This window comes from Procambarus clarkii, unplaced genomic scaffold (assembly GCF_040958095.1).
Source record: "Procambarus clarkii isolate CNS0578487 unplaced genomic scaffold, FALCON_Pclarkii_2.0 HiC_scaffold_140, whole genome shotgun sequence".
In the NCBI taxonomy this organism is placed as follows: domain Eukaryota; kingdom Metazoa; phylum Arthropoda; class Malacostraca; order Decapoda; family Cambaridae; genus Procambarus; species Procambarus clarkii.
The window spans coordinates 241,760-256,286 of record NW_027189173.1 but is presented as its reverse complement, the minus strand read 5'-3'; the positions used below and the strand labels follow the sequence as shown (position 1 = coordinate 256,286).

Sequence of the window (14,527 nt, the reverse complement as noted above, 5' to 3'; positions counted from 1 at the left end):
TCCGTGCTATTGCTGCATAATATAAAAGGTCTGACGTTCGTGGTGTCCAGTTATTTAATTGGAAACTTTCAAACTTTCGGGAGGAAAATTATTTGAGGGAGGAAATATAAGTGCGGTAACTAATGTATTAATATACTAACGGTGCGGTTCATTAATGTACTATGTCTATTTAGTATTATGACGAACTGTCTATATGGAGGCCGTGTTGCTGCTGGAAGTGGAATTCACCTTTTTGACTGGAATTGCCACTGTGCATGGAGAGACTCGCATGAACTTTGGACCGAATGAGAATTCACCTGAAGGAGGACTCACCAGGACACTGGACCAGTACCAGTGTCTGGAGGAGGACTCACCAGGACACTGGACCAGTACCAGTGCCTGGAGGAGGACTCACCTGGACTCTGGACCAGTACCAGTGCCTGCAGGAGGACTCACCTGGACTCTGGACCAGTACCAGTGCCTGGAGGAGGACTCACCTGGACACTAGACCAGTACCAGTGTCTGGAGGAGGACTCACCTGGACACTGGACCAGTACCAGTGCCTGGAGGAGGACTCACCTGGACACTGGACCAGTACCAGTGCCTGGAGGAGGACTCACCTGGACTCTGGACCAGTACCAGTGTCTGGAGGAGGACTCACCTGGACTCTGGACCAGTACCAGTGCCTGGAGGAGGACTCACCTGGACTCTGGACCAGTACCAGTGTCTGGAGGAGGACTCACCTGACACTGGACCAGCACCGGTGCCTGGAGGAAGACTCACCTGGACACTGGACTAGTACCAATACCTGGAGGAGGAGGACTCACCTGGACTCTGGACTCTGGCAGAGAGTCGCAGCAGGAGGTCGCGGGTGGTGTTCTCTGGTACTTCAGCGAAATACTCTGGACGCTGGAACTCCACCGGGTCGCTCCCCACCAACTTGGTCACTGCCGGAGAGAAAACCAGTCCGGGGTTAGTGGTTGTCTCGGGGTGAACTCTGGGAGACAGACAGACAGACAGACAGACAGACAGACAGACAGACAGAGGGCCTACGAAATACTTTGACTCATGTGTGCGCGTTACGTTACCGTCCGGCCCCCATGGACGAGTACCAGCCGCTATGACGCCCGGCCCCACACAACCCAACTAGCCTAACTAGTCTACATAGAAAACGTGAGCTGCTACTATATGGACTGGACGGTAAGCGACATCTCGCGTCATGCAGGTCAGCGTTCAATCCCTAACCGTCTAAGTGTTTGGGCACCCCTCCATCCCATCCCAAATCCCCATTCTGACCCCTTTCAAGTGCTATTTAGTCGTAATGGTTTGGCCCTTTTTTCCTGATAATTCCCTCATTCTTGTATCTACACCTTAAATATACATTACGTTTTGCTGAAGTAGGACTCAATCAGCCACTTGCTAGGCCATTCTTGCGATTTCTCCAGGACTTCCAGTTCGTCCTAGATCATATCCAGGTCTCCAGCAACATTTTTAGGTTTTCCAGAAGCATTTCCCTTTCTTCCCATGTGTTTATCCCCCTCAAATTTCGCAGGAGGGGATAAACACATTTCCAGATTCACCTGGGACCAAGATGCAGATCAGGTGTTCCCGGGTCACACAAAGACCTCACCTGGGCCCAGGACGCAGACCAGGTGTTTCCGGGTCCCACACAGACCTCACCTGGGCCCAGGACGCAGACCAGGTGTTTCCGGGTCCCACACAGACCTCACCATGGCCCAGGACGCAAGTAGTGTAAAAGGATCCGTCGGGCCAGATCGACCAAAAACTTATTTTAGGTGGTTAGGTTAGGGCACGGTCAGCGCGCACCTGGCTGGCTGGCGGGGTGGGGTGGTCCGTTCCCCCCCAGGGGTCCCGGGGGCCCACCACCCAGGGTGTACCTAGAGGAACTGGTGCCCTATGCTAACCTGTTTTTTCTCAATATGTCTCTTGCTTTTAAGATGAGTCTAAGGCATCAAGAAGGGGGTCTCTACTTATGGAAGGTACCGAGGATGAATGTTCAATAGATGAAAACCAAAAATACACTGGTGAAAGGCATATAAACGTTTTTGGAGTATTTTAATGGCATGAGCAAAATTCACGATTTGGGCCAGGGTGTGACCAGAGTACTATGGTATCAATTTGGGGGCTCCTACTTATGAATAGATCAGAGGGTGAATGTTCAATAGATTCAAACCAAGAAACACAGTTGAAAGCGAATATAGAAGTTTTTGGAGTACTTTAATGAGGCTATGACTGACTAGTACAGGGAGCCCTTGGCACAGCTCCATTTTCTGTAATGGTCAGAGGTGAGCGGTGAGAACGGGGCGCGATTTTTTGACCAATCAGGAGCCGAGTAGAAAAATTCTCTTTCTGTCCCGGGGTCATGGGCCAATCAGGTGAAATTTTCCATATTTGTCGCGGGGGTGTCACGTGACATGACGTCGGCAATAGGGACCCCCTACCTATGATTACCCCAGTAGGGTCAAGCATAGAAGGGGGGGTCAAGATTCCTTACAAAGACCAAGTTGGATATATAGGTGTAGTAAGCTTTATCTTGAATTTGTATGATAGTATGGGGTACATTGACATGAAGGGCGAGTCATAGAACACGATCTGAATGTGAGATGGGTCATATTAGGGTTTTAAAAAAGTTAAGATAGCTTTAAAGTCCTGTGTGCTTGATAGTGGGTAAATGTTCAGTCAATAATTCTCGTGTTTTGAATCTGAATGAGTGGTCCTAGTTTGCGTTCTAGTCGTAAAATGAGTTCCTTAGTATATTTGCTATGGAAAATGAGCTTTCAGTACTCTTATATAATTTTAAATGAGGTCAAGAAAGACATGTTTATGTGCGAGAAGAGTCAGGTTGGAAACTGTTTATTCCAGTCACCCCCCCTTGGCTTTGCTCCGTTTTCTGTAGCCAAAGTAAAGATTCCATTTTCTGTGGCATTCAGTTGATTACTGGTGAAAAAGGCATGCTTGCATTTGTATGGTTCTAACCTGTTTATAGATTTTATAGATATATTTGTCGGAAAACAAATTAGATTTTAATATGAAAAAATTGCATCAAATGTGTGTCTATCTTTTGTAATAAACGTTACAAGCATTAACAATACCTGTGATATTTCATAGAATACGAAAAGAAGGCTAAATAGTGGGGCCTCAGCCATATTGTGTTGGGTTTGACACTCCAAACATTAATTTAACACTCGTAAATATACTATAAAGGAAAGTAGTTGAGTGGTTTAAGCAATTTAATATATACTAGGAATCTGTTCATATTCTGTATTAAATTGAATTTTTTAACTTCATAATAGTTTGCAGCTATTGTGGTGGGGGCCCAATAACTTCATGTAACGCATCGACTGGCACTATCTGCTGCTATGAAATGCTTTTTGAAATCATGTGTAAAAATTTAAAAGTCGACTCCATCAGTTGCCTTTTATGTCAGTGGTGGTATATCAAGCGCAAAGGTTTTCAGAAAATGTTACACCTCCGCCTTTCAAAAAGTGAAAAGATGAATTCATATTGGCATTACTGTCATTACTTTGGAAGTTTTTAATGATAGGACATGCTTAAACAAACTCGCTCGCAAAAACAAACTCATTTTTTTTTGTTCAACTTACACAAATAAACCCAGGGCTTTCATATTCGCGCAAAATACTTAGTCCCCCCCTAAACTTAAAACAGTTGCACAATCTTACTTAAACACATTGCTAAACTCTTATACACAAACAAAAACTCAATTTTTTACTTACACAAATAAACACGGGCATTGCACATTCACACAAAAAAAATGCTTAGTCCCCCCTAGACTTGAACACTCACAATCTTACGGTGCTTTAATTGCCAAAGCCTTCCAAACCTGCACTGGGTCGTTAGTCATACATAGAATCAGGGAGAAAAATATCTGCTTCAATATGTAAACAAAAATAATACAACTCTTGAATAAATAGTCCAACCACTTGGGCTGGACGGTAGAGCGATGGCCTTACTTCATGCAGGTCGGCGTTCAATCCCCTGACCATCTAAGTGGTTGGGCCACCATTCCTTCCTCCCATCTTATTCCCAAATCCTTATCCTGACTCCTTCCCAGTGCTACATGGTCGTAATGGCTTGGCGCTTTCTCCTGATAGTTCCATTCCATTCCATTCTTGACTAAATAACTAGCATTAAGTTTTAAGTCAATCTAATATCCCAATCTCACGGCCCCCCAGAACTCTGCACATTCCTGCCCTCCAACAAATTCCAAAGCCTTGCAAGAGCCCACTCCAGTCACTCACGCGGCAATAGACATGTTTTTCGCCCAACTGTATTTATTTAAAATAATACATCAGTTAGAAAGAGTTTCGCATTGCTAATATATTTACCTTATAAAGCCTCTCTATAAAAATGATATGCCACTGCGTATTATGATTGTTTTATAATAAATATTGCATAAATACTTACCCGATTTCATAAACAAAAAAAATTATTTTAATGAGCTATGTTTGGAAGGCATCATCATTACGATAAATACAAACTTTTAAAACTAATTAAAAATATATATCTCGTAGAGGAAGATTTATTCTTCAGGATATATATTATTGATTAAGAGTTTCATTCTGTATAAAAAAAGTTGCCAATATTATCAAAACTCTGGCCACAATTTTTTTTTTTTTAAGGTTTTTCCAGGGAGTAAATCTTGCTTCCTCTCTTTCTCCCACATGTTTCCTCATTTGCACAGGAGCAGAGCAACCTTCGTGCGGGCCCTGGTTCAGTTCCCCAACGTCCGAGCTAATGGACATTACAAATTTCACTAAATGATGCAGTATCTTAGCTGTCTCTCTAATTATAAAGGTGTTAATCTTTTTTTTAACCTGTGAGTGCTAGGTCTCAAAAAGGTTCTTTACCTCAGAAAGAGAGAGAGAGATTCTATTTTTGTCCATATTCGAGCGGAATGTTGAACAACCTTCGTGCGGGTCCTGGTTCAGTTCCCCAACGTCCAAGATATTGGACATTACAAATTTCACTAAATGATGCATTATCTTAGCAGCCCCTCTAATTATAAAGATGTTAATCTTTTTTATAACCTATGAGTGCTAGTTCTCAAAAGGTTCTTTACCTCGGAAAGAGAGAGAGAGATTCCATTTTTGTCCATATTCGAGCGGAATGTTGAGCAACCTTCGTGCAGGACCCGGTTCAGTTCCCCAACGTCCGAGCTATTGCACATAACAAATTTCTCTAAATGAGGCAGTATCTCGCCCCCACCCCCTGGACCAACGATTTTAGGGCAGTAAATAAGCAATTGCAATCCATCCAGCCGGCGACTTATCAGTGACTGTGGAAAGAATGTGTGTTCTTAGGACAATTATGACCTCTTTGCGCATTTTCATTCCCTCACACATTTGAGTATTTGTTTCCCACATCAAGAATTTTGTCAAAAAAAAAACGTTCAAGGAAATACGAGCTTATTTATTCCAACTTATAGGTAAAAAATAAAAAATAAACTGGCGACCCCTGGTAGCAAGTTCAGGTGGTCTTGGCCTATATCTGGCTGGGGGGTGTGGGGTTCTTAGTGAGAGATCATACGACCAAGCTGTGATGGAGACCATAAATGGTATGCATAAACCCTAATACTTAACAGGACTTGTCATGGTCTGTGCCGCATTGATAATTCGTTCCAAGTAGTTAAAAGTTAAATTTAAAGAAATCCAATAAAGTTCAACGATTTTTTTTCTCTCTATGGGTGTATACAATTAATTTTTTCTGTTATATCTTTTATCAGAGCTCGGCCATCAGGCTGTAGATGTTGAGGAAAAGAGGAAGATGCAATGCAGGGAATTGCCCCTGGTATTTATTTCACGAGGTCATTGCGTTGTGGAGTATGAGGAATTGCCCAAGTTCATCGCACGCCTTAAGGCTTTGGCGGCAATTGAAAAGCAGCATGAAGGCGCAGATTTAGAAGACTCACATGTTCAAAGACAGAAAACCAAAAAAATTAACGCCGTTGAAACCGTATATGGCGTTTTTTGTGACGAAACAGAAATAAGACTACCTGTCGAAATAGGAATAGGCTTGATTAAAGTGGCGTATAATGGAATACCCAACTTTATCGAGTGGGTGCAAGCCCAAGGTGAAATAGAAAAACAGTTTGCGGGGATTAATTTTAAACAGCGTGAAAACTGGTTTATTTATCATGACAAAGTTCGAGCGCAGAATGCATTTAGAGAAATTTTCTTTGGGGATTATGGGGATTATTGTTTCACCTCCGAAGCTGAGGAAATTGCGCCAGAGGATGAGGTTTATTAGAGGGAAAATTTGCATCCCGTCATTAAGGCAGATCTAGATAGAGCTCCACCTACAAGATAACTCTTAGGAACTAATGATGCAAAGGGGACATACTACAGGAACAATGTGCGGGTGGCCTGATGGGGGTGGGTTATCCCCAAATCCTGAGACTTTGTCCCCTAACCCAGACTCTGTTCAACCAGAACATTATTTTTTTGTGTATGTATGTGTTTTTTCCTAAATAAAAAAATCATGTATCATTATTATTATTATTGCACACTCCCCTTGAAAATGAAATATGTTGAAAAAAAATGTCAGGCAGTATTTGCTAGAGTACTTGTCATGGGGAGGGGGGTGAATAAGTGATGAGGTCTCTCTCTTATTTTTAAAAACTACTATAACAGATAATAAAAAAACTTGACATTTATACAATTTTTTTATTTTATTATGAGTACATATACAAAAAAAAACAAGCACTTTTTTATTATTCGTCGTTAGTGTAATAAGATCTAAGGTTCCTCCTTTTTACTCGATGGTCTTTTCACTACTTGTGGCGGTACTTGACCTTTCCCTGCTCCATCTTGTTTAGGACGCACCAGCACAAATTCTTTTTTGCATTTTTTCATTACATGGGCCAAATGAGCCAGTGTAGGGTAGTAAGATGCCAGCCATTCTTCTTCTTCACCTGCTCTAGACCAACCCACCCCAGAATTGCAGCCTATACCAAATGGCATAACTATCCGTTTGATAGAATTATTACTCTTGGCTTCGCTCATAATGCGACTCACGGCCTTTTTAAAACACCATCGTCTGTTGATAGTTGTATCTCTCCGCAATCCCGCTACTAAATCAATATCTTTACTGTACTTAATATGAAATTGGTTAATGTCATTATTTTCAATAGACGCACCTACACTATATTGACATATGAGGGCTATGAGATAAGGCTGCACATTAGGTTCTGGTGGTGGGGAGAGGATTATATTTCCTGGAGTGTCACGATCCATAACTACGGCACAAAGCGTTTCAGAACATATTTTCTTTTCAACCACCACATAAGGATATTTTTCCCACAGCTGTTGGGAGTAACCATTAGAAAACTGATGTAGGGCAGGAAGATCATAAACAATACAGTCCCTGGGTTTAAATGTATCATCGTTGGGGAAATCCACTTCAATAATAGAATCTTTGAGTCGCCGTAATTTGGCTCGCATGTAGTTGGAACACATCTCGGAGCGATTAAAAAGGTTTTTTAACATAACCTTCGTCTTATATACACCTTGTCACATAGAGTTGTTAAAGGCTTTTATAATATGTAATTCATAGTTTTTCTTTTTGTACAGAGAAATTAGGAAACAATAAATAAATATATGAAATACATGTCAACATTTTGTGTGTGTGTGTGTGTGTGTAGAGAGAAATTAGGAAAAGTAAAAAAAATACAGATTAACATTTCTTTTTTCGTGGTTTAATTTGTATGAAATATTACAATATAGATTCTACAGCTTTTCTAATCTCATCTTCATTATATTCCATTTCCATTTTCTCTTTGTCTTCATTGTCGTCGTCTTCCACAATAGTGAGCACTTCATCTCCTACAGTAACAGACATGGCGCCAGTAGATGGATCATCTTCCACAGCAACGCTCGTGGTATCTTCCACGACAGCTGACCCGTCTTCTCTCACGTCAGCGGCAGGCCGGACAGTAGAAACACAGTCTTTATCATTCGTAGAAACAGGTGGAATGGCCATACGTGGAATCTTGTGTCTAAAGATGCCATGGGTTGGAGAGCGAGTTGGCGTGTCATTATTTACAGGACATATCATTAAAGTGGCTATACCACGTTCTCACAGTTTCTGAGCTAATTTGCACATCACAGGGAAATATTTAGTCTCCCATATGTTGCGTTCGCCACTTGTGAGATACTGCCCGCAAGCCTTGCCCAACCCATATGGGAAAATAATCCTTCCCACTTGTCCTCTTCGGCTTCTTTGAAGAATATGTTCAATGGCTTTTCGCAGAGCTTTGTCAAACCAACGCCATCTTTGGTATTCGGTATCATTTTTCAAGCCGTCATAAAAATGCTCATCCACACTCCATGCTTCGTGCCTGGGCTTTTTGTAAGAAGATGGCGTCGCTGTACCGTTGGTAAACTGGGTGATTAATCCAATAAGGTGCGGTAAAACAGCATAACTTTCATAGGGGTCGTCATCCATCCTATTGCAGAATTTGGGTGCTTCGCCAACAAATATGAGGCCGGGGATATCTCTATCAGTTCTAACAGCACGATTTTTGTATGGCCTGTTTTTCCGATGCCTTCGAGCATAGGGGTATCGTTCCCATAAAGTGTGTACCATTTCGCTCAACTGCACGCTTGTTGCATCCAAATCATAGAGCAGACAATCGCGATTGTTATAGATGGGCAAAGAGGCAAAGTCGTTAATCAGGGAGGGGAGCTCCATAGTGCTGGCTTGTGAGGTAGTGACTCGGAAGGGCGTCTATATACACTTTTCACGCCGGCGCGGGGGACAACTGCGCATCGTAGAGTTGCCAGGGACATTTTTTTTTTCCTTGGAGCTCTGGTCATTACGCACCAATATAACATTAACATCGTAATGTTTTAAGTTTTCATACAGATCTTCGATAATTGGAAGATATGTTTCCTCCCAAATTTCATCTCTTTGAACGCAGGTGCGACCAATACCCACAGGTAATACAACTCGTGCGATTTCCGGAGAAGACTTGATGAATCTCGTTATGGCTTCTATAGCCTTTTTGAAATAGATGAGGCGATTTTGCGTTGTATCTTCTTTTAATCCGGCGAGCATATCACGATCTTTGGATTTTTCTATATGCGACTTGGCAATCTCAATGTTCTCTACAGGCGCCCCTATACCATATTGCACTGCAGCAGCAATAATGCAGGGGAGATTTTCAGCTCGACGATTGGAGACATGAATTGAACCGGGAATTGGGCGATCATGGGGAACACATCTCTTGAGATTATACAAAGGCCTGCGTTCACCATAGGCGCTTGCGTGTTTGTATTTCACTGATATGTCCTTCGCCATCCCGTACGGGACGCAAGATATGCAGTTTACAGGATACACAATGCAAGTTTCATTATTGCAAAATTCTTCATCGGTTAAATATCCGGTGTGCGTTTCCAGCCACGTCTCCGTTTTTCTTTTTTTACTTTCCCTTATGTTTTGGATAAAGCCTAGTCAACCGCCCTGTGTCGACCCTGCGAATATTCGTCGTGGGGGCTTTGCGCCCTTATATCTCCATCCCTGCTAGTGTGTGTGTAAAAGTTACCACATACTGAGCAAATATTTATATTATTATTATAAGGGCCTCGACCAAAAAGAAGCCCATAGGAACATTTTTTTTTCACTGACTTAATTAGTATAAAAAAACACCTCAAATAGCGCAATATGTATCTCAAAATATCTTGCCATAAAATATAAATAACGTCAGCTTAATACTCAAACACTGGCAACCTTTTTTTTTCAGAAGCAGGAAAGGTCAAACACAGTGCGACATGTTACAATTTTTTTTTTTAATGTCCCCCCCCCCCATGAAAAAACCATAGTCAGACCATATTCCCTTAATGAAATATTATATATATATATATATATATATATATATATATATATATATATATATATATATATATATATATTTATATATATATATATATATATATATATATATATATATATATATATATATATATATATATATATATATATATATATAAATCATGGTTCCCCAATGTCATGGAGGCCACATCATTTTTGGAAGGTTTGTGATAACTTATTGACATTAGGGATACCTTATGTAGTTAATGACATTTCTCGATAATTATCACAAAAAAATAAGTACTTGGTCACCTTTCCTAGACTACCAACTGCCATCTTTTTTTTTTTTTTAATTCACTACATTATGCAACATGATTTAGCACATTTGCGAGTAAGTTTTTTCCTTTCCCTGTTTCTTCATAATTATGCCATAAAAAAAAAAGAGTAGCGGTGGCCAGAATTGCCAAACCAAAAAAAAAAAAGAAGCCAGCACATATGTAGCGATCTTTGACACTTATTTCGGGGAGGGAAAGGACGGGCAATATATAGCCTAGGATCTTGTCTCCATTCGCCAGTGTCGCACCAGTACACAATGGAACCTTCCCGTACTAAAACGTTTTACTCCAGGGACAGTCTTAAATGTGCCCAAATGCGTTTAGACACCTTTATAAATTGGCCTGTCGAGTGGCTAAACCCCCAAGACCTGGTTAATGAGGGATTTTATTATCTGAGAGTTGCGGATCATTGTTCCTGCGCCTTTTGTTGTAAAGATGTGCATGCTTGGATTGAGGGCGATACGCCCAGTGGTAGGCATGCGAAAGTGTCGCCAAATTGTTCCTTCATAAGAGGCGAAAAGGACAATAACGTTCCTTTGGAAATCACCAAACTGGCATTCGAATATGGGCTGGATTTCTTTTCACTCCTATTCGAACCAAAAAATATAGCAACATCTGATCGTGAATATATTGTATAAATATAATTTACTAGTTTATCTGTGAATAATTAGTATTGGCGATGTGGAGGGAGGACAAAAATAAGTATAAATGCAGGAAGTCTTTTCAAATAATTTTTCTTTATTTTTTTTTGTTTTTGAAAGAATTGACTTAGAACCTGTGTCTTATGCATATATGTGATGGAGCATCTTTGTTTTTTTAGAGACCCCACCCCGCGAGGAAGAAACTAAAATGACTGGAGATGATTTGCAGGTTCTGGGGGTAATTCCATACGCTAAACCTAGATATCCAGGCTTGGCAACATACAAACAGCCTTTGGAAACATTCGACCTCAGCTGGACTGGTTGTGTCAAGCAAACATCTCACGAATTGGCAGAATCAGGGATTTTCTTCTGTGGTAAACAAATATTTTTGGAGTTTTGTTATTTTTAGTGTGTGTATCCTCCTGGCCGGGGAGGATTTACTGGGCGCAAATCCTTAACTGTAGCCTCTGTTTAACTCAACAGTAAAATGGGTACTTGGTTGTAAAAACGATTTTTCGAGGTGGGGATCGTATTCCAGGGACCTGCCCGAAATGCTAGGCCTTACAAGAATGTAACAACTCTTGTATATATCTAAAAAAAAAAGTGTGTTTACTCCCCTAATTGTGCTTGCGGGGGGGGGGGGTGGAGCTCTTTGGTCCCGGGAAGTGTGTGTGTGTGTGTGTGTTTTGTATTACAACATTGCTGGATGTGAGCTATAATAATAATAATGAATGGGAATATTTTTTTTCTTAAATTTACAGGCCTAAGTGACCACATGCGCTGCTTTTTCTATGGGAATGGTTTTCGTAATTGGGAACCCGCTGACGACCCTTGGACACTGCACGCGCAATGGTATCCTGAGTGCACCTTTGTCAACATTAAAAAGGATGCACAGTTCATTAAGAATGCTAGAGAATCTTCGCAGCGTCGAACTATAAAACCCATAGAAGAACATCTTTTAACTGGTCTGATGGAAGGTTTGGGTTTTTTCCCAGCATTAATTGAACATTTTGGATTTCCTGATGTCTGTGTGAGACCTGCCTTAAGGCTATATCTCAAAAGCACCAAAGATTTATTACCGTTTCTTACGGAGGCCAGATGTATAGAATTAATGTTGTGGTATATGCAAGAAAGCACTAAAGCCGAAATGGGTTTAAGGGGAATTCATCATGAGGATGTGGAAGGTAGGGTAGAGCCTGCAAATCTGGAATGGCAATCCACGCCCTCTGACATGGAAACAGTCGCCTCAGCTAATGAAATGGATGTCGACGTTGTTGGATCAATGAGCGGGTTCATGACCACTAATCTTGGTTTGCGGGCTTTGCCTTCTCCTGTTGAAACAGAGGCGGAAGAGACGACTATAGTCGCTAATGAAATGGATGTTGAAACAGGCGAAGAGGCCACAGACTTTGATGCGACATCCCATGTTGAAACTGTGATGAACACATCTACGCCAACGTCTTGGGCTGCTGATATTTTGTGTAAGGTGTGCTTTAACAATGCGTTGAGTGTCGTACTGCTGCCCTGCAGACATATGGTAACATGAAGTAATTGTCTTGTATCTCTGAGAAAATGCCCCATTTGCAGATGCACCATTTCGAAACTGTGATGAACACATCTACGCCAACGTCTTGGGCTGCTGATATTTTGTGTAAGGTGTGCTTTAACAATGCGTTGAGTGTCGTACTGCTGCCCTGCAGACATATGGTAACATGAAGTAATTGTCTTGTATCTCTGAGAAAATGCCCCATTTGCAGATGCACCATTTCGCATGTCCTTCAACCGATTATTTCCTAAGAAGATAAAAAAAAAAGGCATAGAGACTAATTTATTTATGTAAATAAAAATTGTAGAAATGTCGAGTTGTTTTTTATATTCATAATTTAGTATAAATAAGCTCACATTTTCATGAACAGTATTTTTTTTGGGGGGGGGGGGATTAGATTGCCATTGCTTACTTACTGCCCTAAAATCGTTGGTCCGGGGGGTGGGGGCGAGATACTGCCTCATTTAGAGAAATTTGCTATGTGCAATAGCTCGGACGTTGCACGAAGGTTGCTCAACATTCCGCTCGAATATGGACAAAAATAGAATCTCTCTCTCTCTCTTTCTGAGGTAAAGAACCTTTTGAGAACTAGCACTCAAAGGTTATAAAAAAAGATTAACATCTTTATAATTAGAGGGGCTGCTAAGATAATGCATCATTTAGTGAAATTTGTAATGTCCAATATCTCGGACGTTGGGGAACTGAACCAGGACCCGCACGAAGGTTGTTCAACATTCCACTCGAATATGGACAAAAATAGAATCTCTCTCTCTCTTTCTGAGGTAAAGAACCTTTTTGAGACCTACCACTCAAAGGTTAAAAAACAGATTAACACCTATATAATTAGAGAGACAGCTAAGATACTGCATCATTTAGTGAAATTTGGAATGTCCATTAGCTCGGACGTTGGGAACTGAACCAGGGCCCGCACGAAGGTTGCTCTGCTCCTGTGCAAATGAGGAAACATGTGGCAGAAAGAGAGGAAGCAAGATTTACTCCCTTGGAAAACCTTTAAAAAAAAAAAATTTGTGGCCAGAGTTTTGATAATATTGGCAACTTTATTTATACAGAATGAAACTCTTAATCAATAATATATATCCTGAAGAATAAATCTTCCTCTATGAGATATATATTTTTAATTAGTTTTAAAAGTTTGTATTTATCGTAATGATGATGCCTTCCAAACATGGCTAATTAAAATAATTTTGTTTGTTTATGAAATCGTGTAAGTATTTATGCAATATTTATTATAAAACAATCATAATACGCAGTGGTATATCATTTTTATAGAGAGGCTTTATAAGGTAAATATAATAGCAATGCGAAACTCTTTCTATCTGACGTATTATTTTAAATAAATACAGTTGGGCGAAAAACATGTCTATTGCCGCATGAGTGACTGGAGTGGGCTCTTGCAAGGCTTTGGAATTTGTTGGAGGGCGGGAATGTGCAGAGTTCTGGGGGGCCGTGAGATGGGGATATTAGATTGACTTAAAACTTAATGCTAGTTATTTAGTCAAGAATGGAATGGAATGGAACTATCAGGAGAAAGCGCCAAGCCATTACGACCATGTAGCACTGGGAAGGAGTCAGGATAAGGATTTGGGAATAAGATGGGAGGAAGGAATGGTGGCCCAACCACTTGGATGGTCAGGGGATTGAACGCCGACCTGCATGAAGTAAGGCCATCGCTCTACCGTCCAGCCCAAGTGGTTGGACTATTTATTCAAGAGTTGTTTTATTTTTGTTTACATATTGAAGCAGATATTTTTTTCCCTGATTCTATGTATGACTAACGACCCAGTGCAGGTTTGGAAGGCTTTGGCAATTAAAGCACCGTAAGATTGTGAGTGTTCAAGTCTAGGGGGGACTAAGCATTTTTTTTGTGTGAATGTGCAATGCCCGTGTTTATTTGTGTAAGTTAAAAATTGAGTTTTTGTTTGTGTATAAGAGTTTAGCAATGTGTTTAAGTAAGATTGTGCAACTGTTTTAAGTTTAGGGGGGACTAATTATTTTGCACGAATATGAAAGCCCTGGGTTTATTTGTGTAAGTTGAACAAAAAAAAAAAGAGTTTGTTTTTGCGAGCGAGTTTGTTTAAGCATGTCCTATCATTAAAAACTTCCAAAGTAATGACAGTAATGCCAATATGAATTCATCTTTTCACTTTTTGAAAGGT

General features: G+C 40.7%; 1 protein-coding gene across 1 annotated transcript; it reads left to right on the top strand.

The window, feature by feature from the left end:
• The first annotated feature begins 10,890 nt into the window (after positions 1 to 10,890).
• On the top strand, positions 10,891 to 12,575 carry LOC138360995 (E3 ubiquitin-protein ligase XIAP-like). Its single transcript, XM_069320477.1, has 2 exons — positions 10,891 to 11,178; positions 11,566 to 12,575. The coding sequence occupies exons 1-2, from the start codon at positions 11,013 to 11,015 to the stop codon at positions 12,348 to 12,350; spliced, it is 951 nt and encodes a 316-aa protein (XP_069176578.1). The 5' UTR covers positions 10,891 to 11,012; the 3' UTR covers positions 12,351 to 12,575.
• Positions 12,576 to 14,527: the final 1,952 nt, after the last annotated feature.